A 23,242-nucleotide genomic window follows, 5' to 3' on the forward strand; every position below is an offset into this window, starting at 1 on the left:
CAGAATGACATCCCTGTCCCTTCTGTCTTACAGGTCACTTCAAGGATTTTTACACTCCTTGCCTGGAACTAATAGTACCCACCTGGTCTGACTGTGTGGGTAAGTGAGCAAAAATAACTCTGCATCACTGGCCACAGTCCTTGTACCTGACACCTTGTCATGTAATAAGCCTTTGATCACAAAAAATGAAGTATTATCTGTCAGAACTTTGTACAGATGGAATCAAACTGTAACGAAGAACATTTTTTTACAAGGAAATGGAGTAGTACACTATTATTTAGAAACCAGTCTTCCTTTCTCAAATTGTGAAGTCTGAGTCTGAGGGAGAAACTAATGTATCAGAGGAAATTTACATATTTTTTCCATTTTTCAGCACAACGTCCCTAATTACTCTTCTTTAGCTTCAGTTTGGTTCTCTAGACAGTTGTAGATAGGAAATAAACAATTTAACAACAAATATTTCACCAGCAAACCCCATATTGAGACTTAAAGTATACAGTACTGGATATGCTTTTATGGAAGCATAATTTGTTTCTAATGGATGAAGTCCCTATTCTGCATTGCAGATAAAAAGAAAAGAGGACGAATACATATAAGATATAAATAATAATATGATGTTGTCTGTACAGATGCAAGAAAGATAAAGTGGATGCAAGAAAGATAAAGATAAATAGAGAAAGATTATTACTTATATTTTCAACTCAGTACTGCACTTGGCAAACTCTTTTGATCTTGTGATATCTCAGAAACTGCTGAGTGGATGATTTGATTTTGTTCATATTCCACAGGACATTTAATTGCTGTATATATAAATATTACACACACAAAAAAGGACATTAAAGAACGTTAGTGAAATTGCAAAGTCAAACACTCAAAAGTTAGGAAATGACAGAATGAAGGTTATCTGTGCTGCCTCATCCTTTCATGAGAATTTGTGTGTAGGCCTTGTCCTCCTGGCAGTATGCTTCCTTTAGGAGCCATCATGCTACCTCTTTCCCCAGCTATGCACTGTGACTTTTGGAGGGGATTCTGTTGTATATGGTGCTTAGGGCAGCATTAACTCTCACTTGGATGCTCATTAGGATATCTGTGATGTCTGTAGGAGAGCATGCTGTGGAGTGCTCTCCAATTCCTCCATCTCCCAACCTGGCCATCCCCATGTCCCACAGAGCTCTAAAATACTATACTCTACACAAACAGGTTTTCTTGTGTGACAACTTATAATATGTGGTTATAATGACCATTGTAGGTTATTATGCTTTCTTTCATACTTTGTGCACTACATAATAATTAAAATGATCCCATAAAATATGACAGCATAATGCTGTCTCTTTTCAAATAAAGGTGTTCAGAATAAATGGCTTACACTATAAAATAAAAAATAGAAACTAATTGAATAACAGTTTCTATTCACAATATGTTTAAATCTTCAACAAGAATAGTTAAAACTGGGAGATGAGGTGGAGGGCACAGTTTAAACATCCTAATTTATAACCTAGAATATATTAAGAGTCTCCTGTTAGTCCTTTCCTTTGTAATACCACCTTAGAATTTATATAGCTATATATTCATATATGCACTCTGAATCTTGTAGCCAACATGTACCCTGGTCATACAGCATCAACTTTTCCTGAAGCAGCAAACAAGACAAGACCTCCCTCCCTCCCTCTCTCTCTTTGGGGATCTTCAGCTAGAAAATATGAGCAGTAGTGGAAAACAGGCTCGGTGCATGGAAAATGTATGCAGCTTTCCCCAGATATTGCTGTATTGTATTTGAGTATTTGGTGTGCAGAAATGTTTTTTATTTCTGTATTCATGAGGCTTTTGCTGCATTAGCAGTGACCAAATAAAAACAAAAACGGACAAGATAGCTGAAGCAGAATGCAGTTTTCTCCCCTCCTTTCTTCCTCCCCACCCCATTTCATAAAAAGAACATTGTGATGGCACATACTTATGGGCTTTGCAGAATATGGAGTTAAGCACATGCTTAATTGCTTTCCTGAATTTGGGTCTATATGCTTTGTCATTGTTTTAAGGAGGAAGCAAAACAGAAGGAGTCAGCATAGGTCTTGCTAAAGCATAGACTCAGCATAGGTCACATAAGGTACACAGGTCACAGGGTACTTAGAAGATAGGGATAAAATTGTGTAAAGTGCTTGCGTGTTTGGAGGCGGGAATGTATAATATTAAGCAAAGGATAGCATAAGGGAAGAGATACATGAATTTGCTTATTCCATTGACAGTGATTCCAGTTTAGAAAAAAAGAAAACTATGAATACTTGAGGAGATGACTCTTTGAACAAGCCAATTTACCTGTGGAATAAAGACACACTAACTGCAGGTACAATTTGAAAACAAAAAGCACAATGATATGAATGATGAAGACATTTTATTTTTAGCTAACGTGTGTTGGCTGAACATATTTAAATATAGACAAGTAATTCAACAGCTGTCCATTGTTGTAGTGACTGTCAACTGCTACCAATCGGTTGAACCATTTAGGTACTTTTGGCTGGGTTAATTTAAAAAGTGAAGCTTTGCTGTCAGAGCAGATTTACAATGCTGATGAAACAGAGGCTTTTTTGAAGCTATTACCAGAAAAAAAAAATTAAACACAGGTTGTAGCTACCGAGAAAATTGTCTCTAGATTAAAAATAAGAGACATGGTATCACTGCATTGGCATGTGCTAGAGAGTCTCCCACATTGATATTACTAGCGATTAGCAAACTATCAGACCATGTTGCTTTAATCCAATAGACTTGAGTGAGCTCTATGTTTTGTATAGAGCACAACCAAGTGCACGAATGACTTTAGACATTTTCCTTTGAATAAATTCTGTTTATTCAGTGTTGGAACTGTTTTGATTGTATGTTTAATTTGGAGCAACCGCTTAGGTTGATAGGGTAATATTACTGCCATTTACTGTTCACCTCACTTTATCCATTGCTAACCATGTAAAGTGTGAACAAATATCTGTGTGTAACAAATGTTAATCATTTGTACACACAGACTGAAAAACTGGTCTTTAAATGTGCCCATGTGAGGTATTTTTCTTTGTCTGCCCTTTATTAATTTCTATTCTCCTTTCTTTTTGAGGTTTTACAGATCAAACCCATTGCTAGAGCTACTGAACAAGATTTTCCAAAGGTATCAATGATTTTAGGTGCCTCATTTTTTGAATGTCCAATTTGAGACACCCTGATTTTCTGAGAAACTGCTGCACACCTGCCCTTTGAAAATCAGACCTACTTCTTCTTCTTCATCAATCATCATCATCATCCAACACTACCTCCTCCTCTTGCTCCTGCTGCCATTTTGTGAATCCTTTGCTTTTGTCTAAATGCCTGAAAATCTAAACAAACCTTGTTGGATCAAAACGAAACATTTCATTTAGACATTGCCATAACATTTTGACCTTTTCAACTTGGTTAAAACTGTTCAGTGAGCTTCAGATGAATTCATGAATAGTTTTGGTCAACCCAAAATTACATTGTTTGGCAAACAAATTATTACTCCCAAAAAGTTTGCCCAGCTACTCTGAAACCTTTCTGGTTCCATTAATCGTCAAGAACAGTCCATCAAAATGTATTCCGCACTCTGACAGCAGAGAGGAGCCCAAACCTAAAAGCAAAGGAGGTAATGGTTGGTCCAAGACACAGGTTTAAGATCCAGTTGCCTAATCACCAGTCCAAATCTAAAAACTAGATCCTAAGTATGACCATCTGTCTGAGTTAAGCCATTAGCTACCTCGGACAGGCCCGTGGTCATCATGATGGCTAGGAAATTCTGAGCTGCCTCAAAAGAGTGATCATCTCCATGAAGTTTGAAGTCACCAGGAAGAGTCAGTTTCTTGGTATTTCTCATACCATTGTAGCACATTGTAAGTACAGAAGAAAAAAAGAATTGCAATTCTGATATAAGCTGAGGTAATGAAATGCTTCAAGAACTGCTTATCCTAGCTATCAGAGGGGTAGCCGTGTTAGTCTGAATCTGTAAAAAGCAACAGAGGGACTTGTGGCACCTTTGAGACTAACAGAAGTATTGGAGCATAAGCTTTCGTGGGTAAGAACCTCACTTCTTCAGATGCAAGATAAGAACCTCACTTCTTCAGATGCAAGACATCTGAAGAAGTGAGGTTCTTACCCACGAAAGCTTATGCTCCCAATACTTCTGTTAGTCTCAAAGGTGCCACAGGACCCTCTGTTGCTTTTTATCCTAGCTAGAAAGTCTAAGTGACAGTTTGAGTGAAGTTTCTGTCATCAAGACTGCTCTGCATGAAGACCATAAACAAAATAAATAAGAAAAAGAAACAAATATGTACCGGAGATTTTCTTCATGTGTCTGTTAGACTACTTAAGATGTAAAATGCACATATTTTAATGAGTACATATTGAACCTAATTTTTAAAAGGACCTCAATCAAATCTTTAATTTTCTGGATGCAATTTTGTTTATACGTCTATTTGACTGTACCAACAAATCAGGTAATTAGAGGTATAAATGCTGTAACTCATGGCTGCATATAGTTGTAGGTGCAAAATTTGAACTGCAAACTTTGAGGCCATTTCTGAATGTCAGCAACTTTATTCTGTAGATCTTAATTTGTGGTTTTTATACTGTACATATGGTAATATCTATGTTCTAAAAGGTGAAATAAATAAAATAATTTCTACTATTGTATTTCATGCTTGCTTGCTCTTTGTCAGATAGACTGAGCCATTAGTCTCAGCCCAGAGTAAGGGACAGTGCATAAATTGCACAGCTCCAAATGCAGCCTGTGAATAAATTGTGCCTTAGAAAGGCACAATTGCATCCTCTTTCTTTTGGAATGGAGTATTTTGCAACACCTCTTCAGGATACAGCATCCTCCTTTATGATGCCCAGCCATCTCAGCTCACAGGTAGATAGGAATGTGGATTCAAGGTGCCAATCACTCCCTATCCATCTCCATCCCCTCCCCATCAGACTCACTTCCTTTGCTCTTACAGTGCTCAGTGCCACAATCCAGGCAAGATTAGGCCCTGATATGTCAGCATGTCTAAAGATCCCATTTTGTGTCCTCCCACCCTCTTTCCTATAGTTTTCCATTCAGCTCCCTCTGCCTGGAATCCTTGGCCCACTCTGTTATGCTTCTTCTCTTTCAAGTTCCTCCTTAAACTGCACTTCTTTCATGAAGTTTATAGATCCCAGTAATCCCTGCAGTGAAGTATTATCCAGTCAAATGCATTTACATTAAAAACAATCAAAATAACAAGCATGTAATTACCACAATAGGCCTGATTCTCTACTGCCCAGCCCCCAGCATAGTCACTTCACCTATGCATAGCAAGTACAAAGTGGGTCTAAAATGTTACTATCCTGATTTAGCAGCCTTTTAGACCCACTTTGCACCCATTTTGGACAGGTGTAAATGAATACAGTGGAGAATGAGGCCACTTCAATCCAACATCAACATTCAATCATACTGGTCTTTGTCAAACCCATCCTTTGTTTGCTATTGCAAACAATCTGAAGCAGAAGTACCTGTACAGCTATAAAGTGTCTTGCACATTGTGCTATGTATATAATGAACTAAAATAAATACTACTGTAGTTAATAAATGCTAGCACCTTTCTAGGGTGCTTATATTTACCAGAGATTACTTTGCACCTTTTAAATATATAAATGTCTTCATAAATGTTAATTCCCTAGAACACCAAAAAGGTTCCCTTGAAAGGATTGGGCCTTTATCATGCACTCTTTGGTTCCTAAACTGGTACTTCTACAATTGTTTTTAATTTTTTTTTTTTTTGGTGTGTGAAACAATCCTACTCTGGCACTGGAACGGATTAGATGATTGTAGGTCTTTTCTGCCTCTAATTATTCTGTTAATTTTTTATGGAATATGTAGAAGTGACATATTAAATATGGTGGAGAAATGAAGGATGCAAAGAACAGCTGTTACATGTCTGATGTAGCTGTTTTCTTCTGTGCTGAGATTAGTCATGGGAAAAAGTTCAGAAAATTGGAGAAACTTCCAAAAATAGTATGTACCAAGTCTGCTCCTAGAACACTGCAGATACATATTGCTCCTTCTTGTGGGTTGAGAGTAAACTCTCAGTCTAGCCCTAAAGGACTTGTGCCTTTTGTTGTTAAGGTGTGTAATCTAGGGACCCTATTGGATCCATGGCTCCTGGTAGAAGGCCAAATAGCAGCAGTGACCAATTATATTTTTTTCCATCTACGCTTTGCAGAAACATTCCAACTTTTTCTTCTCAGATGCAAATTTTGCCATAATTATCCATGCCTCCAGAATGGATTACTGCAATGAGCCTTGTATGGGACTAGCCTTGAAAACCACTTAGAAATTTCAGTTACTGGAGAACAAGGCTGCCTGCTTATACCACAGTGTTTCACACTAGTTCTTCACGTTTTTTACCAACCTTCAGTGAATTTTTGTATTCAATATCTGGTCTGAGTTTTGATCTTTATGGTTGGGTCCTATATACCTTAGAGACCTTCTCTCTCTTATTATAACTATTGTGTCATATGTTGGGCTAGAAGGCATCACAGGTACATTGTTATAGATAAAAAAAAAAGTACAGAAAAGGTTTGAAATCCTATCTAGAACCAGATATCCAGATTGTCACCCCCTTTGTCATATACTATTTGTAATTGTTTAATTTACTATTAAATCCTCCAAATTCTATATACTGTATCAGACCAAAATTTTACATTTGGGGTGCAGCTTTTGGTGACAAGTGGCATGCCTCTCAGTGAAGTGAAAGCTGGATTTTTGGATGTGACATGTCATGGTGTAGATGGTGTGCCTCAGTCAAAAATAAACAGATTGTGAGATGCCTTGCCTTTCACTATGAGGAATGCCACATGGCACACTCTGTTCCAGTCTTTCTTCTCACATTCTACATGAAGAACTTTCATTCCATTGGGTTTTTGTCTTCTCCCACATGGTGTTATAAAACAATTAAAGAAGCAGCAGAACATTTCTAATTTATCTTAGAAACTTCTAAGGAAATAAACTTAAATTATTGATTAATATTAACAATAATTCCCATTGGAGGTTGAAACTACTGGACATGTGGATGAATCATTGCTTGATGGACTCTATATCCCATAGAGAGTGTCAAAAATCCACAAGAAGTTCCTCACTGCTGGATTTTGCATTGATTTGGATCTCATACTTATTTGAAAGATGTTTAAAATCACAACTAGACAGACAGCTCCTCACTGACTGAATCTCTGAGGAGGTATATGTGCTTTGTTTATTTTAGAAAATATATGGAATTTAGTAAGCTCATGGAATATGCTCATGATACCCTGATTTTGTACAGGACTAAGAGGATGTCTGATGGATAGGAATAAAATCTTTCAGCCTTTTGGGGATCTTTGTGGAAAGATGTGTTTAAAAGATGGATCTATCAAAAATGAACTCTTTGGAGGAGAGTGTAGTTATAGTTCTGAGTGGAGGCTGCTTCTAGTCTCTCAAAATCACATCATAGGTTCCACTTGTGGGGCCCAAATCTACATCCCTTTTTTATGCAACAGCTCCATTTGACTTCAATGGATCTACATGTATGAGGAACCACTGAGCAATAAGAGACCTCTGGAGCTACACATATGTAGATAATAAGAGAGCAGGATTGATCCATTAATGCTCAATACATAGTAATTAAAGTAAATAGCTGGAAGCAAACACTTTTATTATGGAATGTATTGTAATGTGACTTCAGCTATTAATTCAAGTATAAGGCCATTTGATTGAGAGCTAGAACAAAGGCCTGCAGCCTACACATTTTTTATAATGAAAACTATAGGAGAAGTCTTTGCTTTATCAAAAGGAAAAAAGGAGAATATTGCACATATTAAATATATTTGGATTATTACAATCCGTGATTGGGAAGAGAGTATCCTGTTTGAATTTTATAAGTTGAGGATGAGCCTTTGTTTATATACAAATATTTCAGGATCTATTATAAGGAAATATCTATAAAGGTTACCTTCTAGCATGCATATTATCCAAGTGGCTTATGTAAATCACAAGGGAAAAAATGTGGGTGGCCAGAATAAAGATGGACATATAATGACTAGAGTGGATTCTAACTGACACAGATTATGTGAAATGACTTTTCCTTAAAAAATAAACAATCCTCAGAGGGAAAAGTTTTAGCAACATTGCTCCACCCAGATAAGCCCCAAAGCTCTCTGATGAGTTATCTGGAGAAAACACACAACTGGGACACAGAATCTGACATTTCTCTTACTGGGAGATAGGAGGAACTGCATGCTGACAAACCACATATGGGTTTATCAGATCAAAGCTCCTCCCCCTTCACCTTCTCCTCCTCCAAACCAGGCCTATGACAAACCAATATTCTCCCACACAACTCTACTTCCCAATAGAGCTGGTGAGAAATTTTCCAACTGAACATTTTGCGATGAGAAAATGCAGTTTCATAAAATTCAAAAGGTTCCACAGAAAAATGTTGATTTCAACAAAATTTTATTTTGAAACAAAAGTCAAAAAGGAGCATTCTTGATAAGGGCAAAATGTTCTCTTTGACCTTTTCAGAATGGAACATTTTGATTTCCCCTTTTGAAATGACTTTTTGGTTTCAATGTTTCACATTTTATACTATGTAGTATAAAATAAAAAAGTCAAAATTGGAGTGAAACTTTTTCAGTTTCATTAAAATTAAACATTTTGATCAACCCCAAATGATTTTTTCCCCACCCAAAAAAATCATTTTACAGGAGTGTTGTTGTTGCTTTCTTTCTATTTCGGAATGTAAAAAATTCACTCTCACAGACTTTCCCACGAAAATCAAAATCCAGCACAACTCCATTCACCCTATTGCCACTCTATCCCCCATGCCCCTTCCCACTTCCTTGCTCACCACCCATGCCCCTCCACAATGCTGTGTAGTCCTATTCAGCTCCTCTCCCGGGGCTGCTACATGGGCACCATGGTATCCAAGAGGTGGTGATGGTATCTGAAGAGTGATGATGTAGGGGGAGCCAGAGAGGTAAGTGACCAATGATGAGGGAGGGGAGGTATTCAAGTGTGGCAAGTTTATGGGAGGAGAGGCTTTTGGTTGTGGGAGCTTGATGGAAGGAACTAGGGTTGTGTGGAAGGATTGGGGTGGGAGAAAGCCGAGAGCCTCTGTGCTGAGGCATTGGCACTAGAAGACTTCACCAGAGCTGCTGTCTTTTTTTGCCCCTGACAACTCAACCCCCATTTCTTCAGAGAGCCTAGATCTCTTTTCCTCCCACCCCCATAGCCCCACCTCTTTCATATGCCCGTACCTACCCCTATTTCCCATGCATTCTCCCTGCTGGCCAGCCCACCTCCCTGCCTCCCCAGGGACTCTGTGCTGCATAGAACTGGTGAGTTAGGAAGCAAGGCTGGTAGCATCAAAGAACAGAACTGGGTGATGGGACTTGACTGTTCTGTTGGCTAATCTTGGCGAGACTCGAGTTATCCTGAATTAGAGGAATGACGCTTTGTATGAGGTTCAGGCATGGTCTGTGTCTGAAATATCGTCACAGTGTGTGTCTGTGTAAAGTTTGGCATTTATGATTGTGATTGTTCAGCTGGAGGAACCCAAAAGAGTGTTGAGGAGAACGGGGCAATATTTAAAACAGGTAACATTTCAAAGTGTTTCCTCTGACAAAGTTAGTGGTAGTAAATATTTTACTTAAACAGTTATATAAATAGACCTGTTGTCTTTTGAAAGGTTATTGTGCCAAAATTGGAGACTACATTGAATTATTCAAGTGTGAAATAGAAGGAATTTATTCCTGGTTTTAAGTGCAAGTCTGAATGCAACTCAAATAATAGAAAAAACAACAAGGAATCCTTGTGGCACCTTAGAGACTAACAAACCCACTTATGAAAGCTTAAGGTGCCACAAGGACTCCTCATTGTTTTTGCTGATACAGACTAATATGGCTACCCCTCTGAAACTCGAATACTGGTGACTCCATAATGTAGAGTGTGTGTATATATACCCTTATATGGGCACACACATGAAACCCTACATATATACCTGGAAGGGAAAGCAGCCCATGAGCCTCTGATTCAAGGATTCTGCCATTCTTTAACTTATTACCCCCTGATTTGGTAACACAGCATATAATCAGTTATTTTATATAACTCATTTGCCCCCACTGTCATAAATGATAGTAAAAAGTGTGTACCAAGGTTTGTTATGGTTGCATTTATATGTTATATTAGGTCTTTAATAATGAATGTGTCTTACAAATAAATAAGCAACATAGTACATAATCAGCTGTGCCAATGGGAAAGAGCAAATATTACACAGGAAAAAGAAACCAATGAAACAGTATTGACCAGGAAATAGTCTCTGAATAGGTCAGTAGTTAAATACTTGTCCTTGTCTTTTTTTTAAAAAACTGGACAAATTCTAACCTCCAACAGACTATCGACTTCCCAGAGGGATGGAGATCTAACTTTAACTTCCACACAGTAAACTAAAACACCAGAGACTAGTGGCGGTGATGCAAGCCGGTCGTCTGAATTATGATTATTCAGTCTGGCATTATTTTAATCTGACATGACTCTAACCTGCTTGATTTAGATTCATCTTGACCTGAAAACTGGAATCTCAATTTCTTTCTTTTTACCTCTGATTTATCTTGGTCCACTAGTTTTTATTTCAACAGCAGACATTATGAAACCTTCCAAACGAGTCAGACTTGCACATTTATCTACATCAGATACATTTCAATCAGTCCCCCCCTCAGCATCATACTCTGTTTTTATTTGTTTATGTGACAAGGAGCTAATGAATTACGGTAGCTGAAAGTCAGACAAAACACAACCCTCCAGCAAGGCTGTTTTCTGGGTTATATTTCTTTTCTTGATAACCAGACAATAGCTAAAGAAATTAAGGAGGGGGAGAAATGACTGATCTTTATGTATGAGATAATGGATGAGCCTTGAATGACCTGTTTTTTTTTCTTGCGGTAAAACAGTGTTGAAGAAAGAGGGCACTAGCGTACAGCCCATATCCTCCCATCTGACTGTATTAATGCTAAAGCTCATGTTCGCAGGAGAACTGCCAATGACTGCTTTGACCAAGGAAGGAGCGAACTGTCTCACTGATTCAGGTACGTCTCAAGTTTAATCCTACAAATAAACCAAGATTTAAGGTATAGCGCTGCAGATAAAAGATCCAGACAAAAGACACTCAGGCGACACATTCCAGGTCTGTCTGGCTTTCGGGCCAGTTTGAGACGCCTCTTGTGTGTGGCCGTAGGATCAGGAGGAAGAATCGGGACTGGTGGCTCCGCAGAGCATCTTCCCCCCTCTCGTTCTCCCCCGCGACCCTCTCTCCATCCTTCAGGAAAGGGGGGAGAGACCCGAGGGGCGAAGCCCTGGCTCGCTGCTCCCTCCTTCCGGACCTGATCCTGGCATGAGAAGCCATTCGGGAAGGATGGGCTGCTGCAAGTGGGGGGTTTGTCTGTCTGTGTGTTGGGGGGAGGGGTTGTGACAGCGTGCGAGATCTTGGCTGCGGTAGCAGCCACAAAGACAGAGACGCGGAGAAGTTTAGGGGGAAGCCGAGTCGCCCTGGCAGGAGGTAAAGGGACAGGGCGGGTGGTAGGGACGTCTGGCTCTCCTGTGCGCTGTCCTGGGTGCTGAAAACAGAGCCACCCTCGCCTTGCAACGGGGAGCCCAAGCCCAGCTCAGCAAGTCAGTCCTCCTGACTTCCCTCTCGGCACCCGATCACCTTTAAACCGCATTAAACTACTTCAACTAGAACCGCCTGGCTCCACACCTCTGGGTGCCCAAAGTCTGCAGGAAAGGCAGGCGTGCCAAGAAAGCACATCACTACTTTATCTGTGGTTGCCTTAGTAACTAATACTGTATGTATTTCCCCCGGCTTTCATATTTGTGTCTCTTGTTGAATTTTCCCCTTAAACCCAGAAAAGTTAATCTAAGCTGTAATGGGTTTATTTTTCTCTCTCCTCTGACCTTTAAATGACATTTTCCTTCACTGGAAAGGCGTATTTCTCTCTCTCTCTTTCTTTTTTTGAAAGTGGATTCTTCACATCCAAATTTTGTTTTTAAATGATAATGAGTGAAGTAAACCCGCCCCCTCCTTTCTGATATGGCGACCACTGAGGCAATGATAAGATTTTTATCTGAATAATTGGCTTACAAAAGTTTTAAAACTTGTCTGCTATTCTATCATTAGTTTAAAAGGTACAGGCAGCAACCTCCTTGTCTTAAACACATCTGTGTATACACACGTGTGTCTATGTATATATTTTTCCTTGAAATTTACATTTGAGAACCTCTTCTGATTTGCACACTTACAGAAATATTTATTTCTCTAAACCCTTTTAAGATAAAACTGATTTTTATTGATTGTTGCCCTGACACACCTTTCTCTAACATATGTGTGTTATTCCTTCTTCCTATGTCAACAGGATACAGTTCAGTACTACGATGACTCCTTTTGCACCTGAGAGCCATTTGTTTAAAGCTATGCTGTAATGGGATTTAGAGCCACTTGACAAGTGACGGGTGAGAGACTGGTATTTCCTTCAACAATGTGCAGACAGGAGGAGCCCATGAATTTTGTAACCTGCATTTGGATGACATCCTGTAACAAAATGATTGGAGTGGTGCTGGTCTTTTTCCCTGCTATCTTCCTGGAGATGGATATTCTTCCCAAAAACACTGGCAGGAAGATGCTGCTGTCGGGAGCTTCCTCGCAGCGATCGGTAGCCAGAATGGACGGAGATGTCATTATAGGTGCCCTCTTCTCAGTCCATCACCAACCGCCGGCCGAGAAAGTGCCAGAGAGGAAGTGTGGGGAGATCAGAGAGCAATATGGCATCCAGAGAGTCGAAGCTATGTTTCACACTTTGGATAAAATTAACTCAGACCCAGTCCTGCTGCCCAACATCACACTGGGCAGTGAAATCAGAGATTCCTGCTGGCACTCTTCAGTAGCACTCGAGCAGAGCATTGAGTTTATAAGAGACTCCCTGATCTCCATACGAGATGAGAAAGACGGGATCAGTCGATGTGTGCCTGACTCCCTACCCCAACATCAGAGCAGGACCAAAAAACCCATTGCTGGGGTGATTGGTCCAGGCTCCAGTTCGGTTGCTATCCAAGTTCAAAACCTGCTCCAGCTCTTTGACATCCCTCAGATCGCTTATTCTGCAACGAGCATCGACCTGAGCGACAAAACTTTATACAAATACTTCCTGAGGGTGGTCCCTTCTGACACTCTGCAAGCCAGGGCCATGCTTGACATAGTCAAACGCTACAACTGGACCTATGTATCCGCAGTCCATACAGAAGGTAAGTATGGAAAAGCAACGCACTTAGAATCAGGCTAGTCGATTTTCCTTCCCACCCCTTTTAGCTGCTCTTTCCCCCATACCCAGAGAGCCAGCCATGAGCTTCTGGTGGCAAGCTGTAATACCACTGCATGGTGTGCTACACCGGTTTGTCATTTTCGTGGTTCTCTTGCACCAGCAGCGACTATCTAATTGACTAATGTAGAGGAGTGCTTTCCACTAAGGAGAGACTGAGCCCTTGACTCTAAATTTGAACAATTAGACTATTTGTTTGCATTGTTTCCCTGGGCAAGTCAACTGCACCCCAGGGATACCAACAACAATTGTTTTTTATTAGTAACCTAGCCTGCTTGAAAAAATAAATGGAAAATAATGCAGTCTCTCCTCCCCTCCTCTCTCTTCCCCCACACTCAACCACTGTGGGATCTGAACAGTGTTTCTCTCATCCAGGGAAGTTAGCTGTGAACAAACTGTTAGATAGTGTCCCAACTTGTGTTCAAGTGACAGCTGGATGTGGTTAAGTATAAGACCTTATTTAACTTTGGAAGAAAAGCACTGGCAAAATTAGACATACCGAAGACTTTTAGGTTTGATCCTGTTCCTTTACTTCTCATACAGGGAAAGATTTCTCCTTCTTCTTGCAATTTAGACTGGTCACTCATTTCGAATTCAAAAGGTAATTGATGTGAGAATCTAGAGCTGAAGTTAATAATGGTATAAAAATCATTCCTAAAGAGTGACTGCCAGTTCTGTAATGAAGTGAACAGATTTTTATACGTCAAATCCTGTAGTATTGCTTAGTTTTTATTCAGGCAGAACAGTCACTGATGTCAATGAGAGTTTTACCTGAGTGAGAACTGAGTCAAAATTGAACAAGTACTCCAGGATTTGGCATTATATCTGTTCTGTATTAATACTATAAATTAATTTCTGGGACTAAAGACATAGAGGACTGAATCCTAAAGCCATTGCTCTGATATATTTTACAGAAATGTTTTGTAATGAAGTAAGTGTATAGAGGTCCATGCTATTTGACAGGCACATAGTTCTAATATTCAGTAAAGTGTTACTATTATATGAACAGAAGTACAAATCTTACTATATAGAGACAATTTGTATTCAACAAGTTTAATTAACTTTAAACTAGTAAGTGAAGGAATTGGAAGATCACACTATTTAAAACTGGAAGCACTGGTTTATAGATAGACCATTGTTTTTGTCAAATACAACCAAATTTATATTAGTAGCTAAATTGTACAAAAGAAAGCCCTTTCAATACAATATTGTGACATTTCTATAGTCCAATCATGCTGCTGAACACCAATTTTTTACATAGTAATTACAAACCTGATTTTTTTTTCATTGCAGCACACAGGTAAATACATTTATCCAAGTAAATCCATATGAAAATCTGATTTATGATTCCCTTTAAATTAATGAACTAAATATGCAACTTTGTGCTCAGAGATCTGGCTAGACGTAAACACTTGAAAACATATATTGCCATCATGAAAGAAAGAAATCATCAATAAGACTTGCAAATGTCACATTCAAAGGTGAATTGGATTAACCTGGACATATGAAACATGAAAGTGCTGCAATTCTGAAAAATGTTAGAGCCGGGAACAATGACCTGACATTTGCAGTTCATTTTGTGCCCTGTCACAGATGAAAAAAACAAATTGATGTACAGGGTGGAACCTGAGATACTAAAATTCTTGGATGCTAGTAGATATGATTATATTTTGTGACAGATCAGAGTGAAAATACATAGTAAGGGGCAGCTCCTCATCTGGTGTAAGTTGTCATAGCTCCATTGACTTCAGTGGAGCTACACCAGTTTACACCATTTGTGGATCTGCCCCTCAGGGATCTATTCTACTTCTATGTGCATATGTAACACCCATTAACATTAATGGGAGTTATCATCCCTCTTGGGAAAGATAAATAGATTTTTTTTTTTAAATCATGATATAGTTGACTTTTCAGGATAGCAATTTCACTCATTACATGTGAGAACTTTTAATTAGCTATCACTTTTTAAAATACTTATTGACTGACAAGAAGTGCTTCTTGCAGGATATTTTTCTGATACACAAGGTGATACTTTTGGAAATATTGAACTAATTCTGTTTCACAATGTGATAAATTCTTCTACAGTATCAAGGGATCATTTTTCAGATTACTCAGCTTTCATTACTCCCTTTTGCGCATGTGCTCACACACACACACACACCACACAGACAGCCTCTAAAGATTGTCTCTAAATCCAATTAAATTATAAATTATACTTAGTAGCACTAGTACATATTTATTGAGCTCTTTTCCAGAAGAACTATAGAATACCAATTTATAAAGTATGAAAATCCTCCCTCCCTCACCGTTTTAAGGTGAAATTACTGCTCAGGAACAGTGTTGCCTTTACTTCTCTACAGTTTAAAATCCTATGCATTAACTGAGATCTAGATTATGAGAACGCTTCCCTCTTCCCCTTCCCAATGCCTGTGGCATGCAAAGCACCTTCCTACTTTGCATAAACAACACAAGGGCCACTCTCAGCACCAGTCCCTGTGAACAGGGGCTTCTTCAGATTTGCTTCCACACCAGCTCACAGAGCAGGGCTGGTGCACCAGAATCTATATCATCCTTGCAGTACATACCACATATGCAATCCCTATGCACACCATGCTTGGGGAAGATTGTGGGTTGTAGCATTGTGGCTTGGCACCACCCTTTACATAGGACTCTGAAAAGTGTACACATTTCTTACAAAATGCACAGGCAGTATCAGCGCAAACTTCCATCATACAGACTTTCCAAAGAGCTTCAGACCTGGGTGGACCACCCCTGGGAGTAGGACAACTGTTCCCTTCCCACATGAAATCAATCTTTGGCCCTCCCATGCCTCAGATCATTGTAGACACCTGCCCACAAGGAAATGAAATGAGATCACCAGTTCATTTGACATAACCACTAAGCAGCTGTCAGATAGCAGTGTTCTTCAGGCAGTACTGACCTCGTCTGGATTCAAATAGGTAACCTAGAAATTGGAGTCTCCATAGTCCTTCTCTGATACTCAAAGCCATTCCTGTTCTCTTTCAGTGTCACCTTCAGACATAGCTGCCCCCAGAACAGTTCAGAGCAAACAAACAATATCACTAAGTACAGATTATTCTATCTTTTAATAATGATCATAAATAATTGCACACACAGAAATTTGTTGACTATATACAATGGCTTCTAATTAGTTTATCACATCTGGTATATAGTGACAATGAGGACAGACAAAGAGATCCAGTTTGTAGTAGATTGTCTTTTTGGTAGTCCCTGAAAGCATATTCTTCTGTTCATTGAACACATAGAGGTTTATTCTCCATCAGGATATATGCAACTATTGTTAGTGACAATGACATTTACCTGCATAAAATCCCTGCACATTGATGAGAGAGAGAACTCTTGAAGATATGGAATATCTGTCTTTTGCAACATTGTTTTCAGGAATACATAAATATTGTGCTAAGGTACAAATTACTATAATGTTCGTTCTAACACTTTATTTTCAAAGGTGTATATAATTCCACTGGAAAAAAATCATTGTAGACTAAAACTGACACATAAAGCTCGCCAGGCAAGAAAAGGGCAAGTCATTTTGCTTGATTATGTGTCTCAAATGAACACAGTTGCACATCAGGAAAGTGCATTATTTTCCGCACATCTGCCTAGGCAAATTTGTATGGCCATATAATAGCTGCAAGACATTTTCTAGGCTATTGTTTTTTTCAAGGAACCTTCAAAGAGTATTCAATGTGCAGGATTTTTTTTTAAATGGGCACATGCATCCTCTCAGCTTTTAGGGCTGATTCGGAAAAGCATTTCTGTTCAGAAAAGTACTTAAGTACATGCTTAACTCTAAGTATCCACAGGTCAAGAAGGATGTTTGGTAAATTGGAGATGGTTCAGAGAAGGTACCGCAAAAATGATTAAAGGACTGAACAATATGCCTTAAAGTGAGAGACTCACAGAGCTCAATATATTTAGCTTAACCAAGAGAAGGCTAAGGGATAACATGATAACAGTCTTTAGGTACCTACATGGGAAGCAGAAATTTGATCATAAAGGGCTCGTCAATCTAATGGGGAAAAAAGTATAAAAGGCCTAACGGCTGAAAGTTAGACAAATTTACACTGGAAATAAGGCACACATTTTTAACCATAAGGATAATTAACGATTTGGAACAATTTACCAAGGATTGTGCTGGATTCTTCCTCGAACAGTTCTTCTAAAGCAATATTTTTCAACTCAGACTTTCATCGTAGACTATGTCTCAGATTTCCAAAGGGGGCCCGCAGCTTCATTTGAAATTTTTTAGGGGTCCACAAATGCAAAAAGGTTGAAAACCACTGTTCTAGAAGTATGCTGTAGTTCAAACAGGAATTCATTCAGGGAGGTTCTATGGTCTGTGTTATACAGAAAGTCAGACTAGATGATCACAGTGGTCCCTTTCAGCTTTATAATCTATGAATAAGGCTCAACATTAATTAATGAAATATTTGGCATGATTATAAAGATTTTTTAGTTCAGAGTAGAGGATGTGGGCTTTATCTTCATTTCTACTTTTTGTTTGTTTTTGCTTTGTGGCCATAACTGTTACATATTCTCCACAGTAGTGATTCACAAGAAACTCAAACATACAACCACTTACTAGTAAAAGGATGGAAGCTGTATAACCTTGGACGTGTCAAAGGGAAACATTCTTTTGGCAATACTGTATAATAAGCTTGAGAGTAGAGAACTCATCATGATAGTTTGTATGGGCTAGAACAGTGACTCTCAACCTTTCCAGACTATTGTACCCCTTTCAGGAGTCTGATTTGTCTTGTATACTCCCAAGATTCACCTCACTTAAAACCTGCTTGCTTACAAAATCAGACATAAAAATACAGACGTGGCACAGCACACTATTACTGAAAAATTGCTGACTCTCATTTTTACCATATAATTATAAAATAAATCAATTGTAATATAAATATTGTGCTTACATTTCAGTGCATAGTATATAGAACAGTATGTAAACAAATCAGTGTCTGTATGAAATTTTAGTTTGTACTGACTTCGCTAGTACTTTTTATGTAGCCTGTTGTAAAACTAGGCAAATATCTAGAGGAGTTGATGTACCCCCTGGAAAACGTCTGTGTACCCCCAAGGGTACACATACCCCTGGTTGAGAATCACTGGGCTAGAAAATAGCTTTCAGTTTAAAGATATTGCACTGTTTGGGGTGATGGGTCAAGAAGCACTGCTAGATCTTTGTACGTCATAAAGAAGTACTTCATTTCTGTTAAATGCACAAGGGCAGTAAATTATGGAAATGGACAATGGAATTTGTTAAACCAAAAATATGATACATTTAAACATTGTGTTGTTCAAAAATTATTCAGAAACTATTCTTGATTTCTGTGAATATACCCATTGGACCAACTGTTTTGCTGGTGCAAATTGGCACAGTTCCAATGGCAATGCACCAGTTGGCAGCAGCAGAGAATTTAGCCCTACGTTTTAAGTATTCACCAAATAGTTTGGATTAATAATGTTCAGACTATGGGTTGTTCTCAAACTGTTCCCTTGAGCTATTTATTTACTATTCACAGTGTAACTGATCACATGGTATGTTTGGAGGAGTGCCACTTTTTTAACATGAGAATGATGGATTCATAATAGCGAATAGCAATTCCAATACAAATTAATTAAATTTTCAGAATTCACAAACATATTCATGAGTACAATTCAGTGGTTATAAGAACATTTGCAAACAATGAATAGTAGGGCCTAATAAAGAGCAGTGATTTGTACTGAGATGTTTATTCACAAATATATTCACCAAACTATTTCTTCACTATTCAGCTAGCTTTATAAACCTCATGTGGGATCTCTGAAGTATGGTGTTATGGGGGAGAAGCAGAGAAATTGAATGTATATTTTATCAAAAACAAATTTAGTGTAAGGACAGAGACAAATGGAAAATCAAGTGGTGATTGGAATTTTCTCTGCATTGGCCTCACTAATTATATTTATAAGAAAGTGGTGAGAAAATCATTTACATTGATTGATATTGACAAAAAATATTGCTTATGACAAATACAGTAGAGAAGTTATTCAAGAAAACTTCCTTCTTGAAAATATATTACCTTATAGCGTTATTAAATTCACAAAGAATCAAGCTTTTCAGCTGCACAAGTCGCCTCATGAGTTATATCAGTTCAAAAGACTCATCTAACTTCCACACCTGCCATTTCAGCAATATTCCTAGGTTTCACATTTATGAGTTGGCACACTGGGTTCGTTTGTGCCAGTTGCTTCTACTTTTCTCTATTATCCTCCTGCTTTTAGATTTGTACATCCCACAGTCCCAGTATGCTACAACAGATTTTCTGTGTCGATAAAAATTGTTTTAAAACCAAGTCAAAAGAGCTGGGTTTTCTAAACAAGCTATGTGAAAATGTCTTTAAAATGTTACTTTGACCACAGAGTTCTTAATATTAAGGCAATCTTGCCTTGATTTCTCAGTCAGAAAAAGCTAAGGCGATGGAAAGTTTAGGTATCTGGCTACTTATGGTAACTTCCATTAAGAAAGGTATTTTAGGAGACTGGAAGGTTCAGGGGATTGAGGGAGCTTTAACAGAATATAGATATTTTCTCATCTAGATCATTGATTCAAATACAGACTAGGACATCAGTGATGGAAAGTCATTTCTAATGCTGACCGGCATATGAGAAATGAGTTGTGGTCTCGGTATATTTTCTAGCTGACAGGTGTTCACAACACAAAAACCACCATCACAGATGGCACTAATTAACATCCCTGCTGGCAGTCTCAGCAGAAAGGGCAGCAACTGACTCAACGGACACTTAAATAGAGTACCTTCTCTCTTATAGAGGTGATCTCTTCATGTCAGTCTTGAGGCACATTGTTAGAGCAGTGTGGGGAAGTTTGCACATTCACCAACAGTGTTGTATCTGTCCTGTGAAGAAATAGAGACTTTCAGTCTGTAGATATGTCAACCTGACTTATTTCACAAACACTAAAATTAATTTAATATTTAGAAAATAAACTAAACTTTAAGGGATTTCTTCCAGCAGGGTGTACATTCAAGATGAATTAATACATGTACAAGTAGAGGTAGAAGCTTATAGTCATGAGTGTATATAAATCTAGGGTCCAAATGGACTGTAAAAATAAGTGGGAGGATTTCCATAGACTTCAGCAGAGTTACAACCACTGATATCAGTGGTGAATATGACACTAATTCTTGTCTAGATCCTGCAAGCAGCTCCATGTGGACTCTACATCAATACAGGACTTCACTGAAGTAAATAGAGCTCCAGGCAGGCATAGGACTTTCCCACGGAGAGCTAGTTGCAGGATTGGGGTCATTGGTTGGAACCCTGCCCTTGTTAGAAAGCCAGAATGAGGAACATAGTTAACAAATAATGTATAAGCAGAAACCCAAACACACATGGCTTTTTTAGTAATTTGTATTTGTTTTATTTACCATATAAAACTATCTCTGACTGAAATTTCAGTCTCGAAGCAGATGACTCAACATGCACATGCGAAGGCAATACAATACACACTCTTTAATATGTGCCCTCATTTTTCATTACCCCTTAGTGACTGTTGTAACCGCAAATTGCATATAGCCAAATAATACGACATACAAATCCAATATGTATTTGCTGCATTTTGTGACATGTGGGGAGCCTTTTAGTGAAGTGAAGAGTACTGTGTAGCACAAGCTGTCTTTTCATCTGTGACTTGCCACTGGCTGCATGGCTTGCCTCAGTCAAAAATACAGTGTGACATGCCTTTCATTTCATTTCATTGAAAGGCATCCCACATGTCACACAATACTGTGGCCCTGTGACTGAGCAATTTTCATTCGTTTGTGTTCTCTCGTGCATGTTTTTTAAACAATTGAATGGCATAAAGAATACTTGTAGCTTATTAATAACTGGTGAGGCATTACAGTAACATTAATTATTAGGGACCTGATCCTGAATTCTTTATGTATCCAAAACTACCTATGAAATCAGTGGAGTGTTGCTGTGATAGGCACTTTAGAAATATTGATAGCTAAAATAGTAAGATGCAAGGTCATACCTGAAGTGAATAAAATTATCCACAGCAGTCACGGGTGATAGATATTGGGCCTGATACAATGCCCATGGAATCAATTGAAAGACTCCCATCGACTTCAATGGGCATTGAATTGGGCCCAACATTCATATCATGTATTGGTTTGTTGGATTATGGTACTAAGATTCCTCAGACAGTATTACAGATCCAGAGGATGCCCGTGTGCAACTACATTGATCTCACAATTCTCTGAAAGTGGTGTAAAGTTTCATGTAGACAAATAGCATTGTGTTTAGCTACATATTTGAGGATTTTCATGCACATCTTTTATTCCACCCAAGTAAATTATCCAGTAAATTTAACCATTTTTTCTGTCTGCACATTGTTTGCAGATTTTGATTTTTATAAATGTCTTCATTGTTTGCAATTGTTTGACAAGTGTTTTACACTCTTATTAATATGTGGACATGTGTATTTGTACAAAACAGCAATTCCCCCAAAATTTATGCAAACAAAAATCCACCTGTGTAAAAAGCAAACAAAAAGGGTCATGAATTTGGTTGAACTGACAGCTTTTCAAAATTTGACTGAATGTTCATGAATACCATTTTACAGGGTCTGACAAGGCTGTAATGACAGTATGCATGCATCTACATATACTAGTCTATAATAGTAAGTGAATAACTGTCACGGGGCGGGGGGGCTCTCACTTTTAGGCCTGATCTACACTAGAAGATTAGATTGGTTTAACTATGTTGGTCAGGGGTGTGAAAAGTCCACACCCCTGTGTGGCGTTGTTAAACTGACTTAAGTCCCTGTGTAGACAGCACCAAGTCAACAGAAGAATTCTTCCATCGACCTAGCTACCAGCTCTCCGGGAAATGGATTACCTACTCCAATGGGAGAACTCCTCCCATTGGCAGAGAGTGTCTATACTCAAGTGTTACAGTGGCACAGCTGCAGTGATGCTACTGTAGTGTTTTATGTATAGAGAGTCCAAAGTCAAACACACCTTTCCAGGGGAGAATATTTGACAACAGTAAAATTGGATAAGACTTCTGTCAGAAAGCATCTTTTGGAGGACAATAGCATCTGAGTTAAGCTTCAGTTTTGAGTGTTGGATGATGCTAGTCCTGCAAATGATTATGTACTTCCCTTTTGTGGGCTCCACATGTGTGAATCTGGAATCAGGACTGGGTACTTAATGTGGCTATCTTTATAAAAGCAGATCATGACCCAGAAGAAAGACAAAAGTTTTGCTGATGCGAGTGGCAGTGTGAACGCGTTTTTGTTGGCAGGCGCGCTCTCCTGCTGACAAAGCTAACGCGGCTGGAAGTATTTTGTCGGCAGAAGTGCCGACAAAGTAAAGACAAAGAGCGTTTACACACGCTGACTTTTAGTGACAAGGCTGTGTCGACATAGCCACGTTCAGCTGTCTTTTATATTTTAGGAAAATGTGTTATTGGGGTTAAAAACAGTTTCCAAATGACCACCCTTCAGTTATTCTCTATACCCAGAAGAAGTAACTGCTAACCTGGCTCAAGGAGGCCCTGACATAGCCAGTGAGTTTATTTCTTGATCTAGTCATTTTATTGAAACCCAGTTTAAGTAAACGAGTCTGGCAGGGAATTCTGTGTAAGAAAAGTGATAAAACTACTGCCTTAATACAGGCTGTCAATGACAAGCACTTTTTCAAAAGGAGAGATTAGGCTTCAGGTTGGCGCAGGTAGCCTGGCTTTTCGTCTCTCTCTATACAGCATACACCGAACT

The 23,242-nt window shown here is 38.7% G+C and overlaps 1 protein-coding gene across 2 annotated transcripts in view; it reads left to right on the forward strand.

Moving 5' to 3' along the window:
* The first annotated feature begins 10,501 nt into the window (after positions 1–10,501).
* The window catches only part of GRM1 (glutamate metabotropic receptor 1), a 266,796-nt gene continuing 254,055 nt past the window's right edge, over positions 10,502–23,242 (forward strand). For both annotated transcript variants that reach the window (XM_005280420.5, XM_005280417.5), the window contains exons 1-2: positions 10,502–11,130; positions 12,454–13,339. In XM_005280420.5, coding sequence (XP_005280477.2) covers positions 12,577–13,339 — 763 coding nt within the window. In that variant the 5' untranslated portion in view covers positions 10,502–11,130; positions 12,454–12,576. The remainder of the gene's footprint in view (positions 11,131–12,453; positions 13,340–23,242) is intronic.

Source organism: Chrysemys picta, chromosome 3 (genome assembly GCF_011386835.1).
Source record: "Chrysemys picta bellii isolate R12L10 chromosome 3, ASM1138683v2, whole genome shotgun sequence".
Taxonomy (NCBI): domain Eukaryota; kingdom Metazoa; phylum Chordata; order Testudines; family Emydidae; genus Chrysemys; species Chrysemys picta.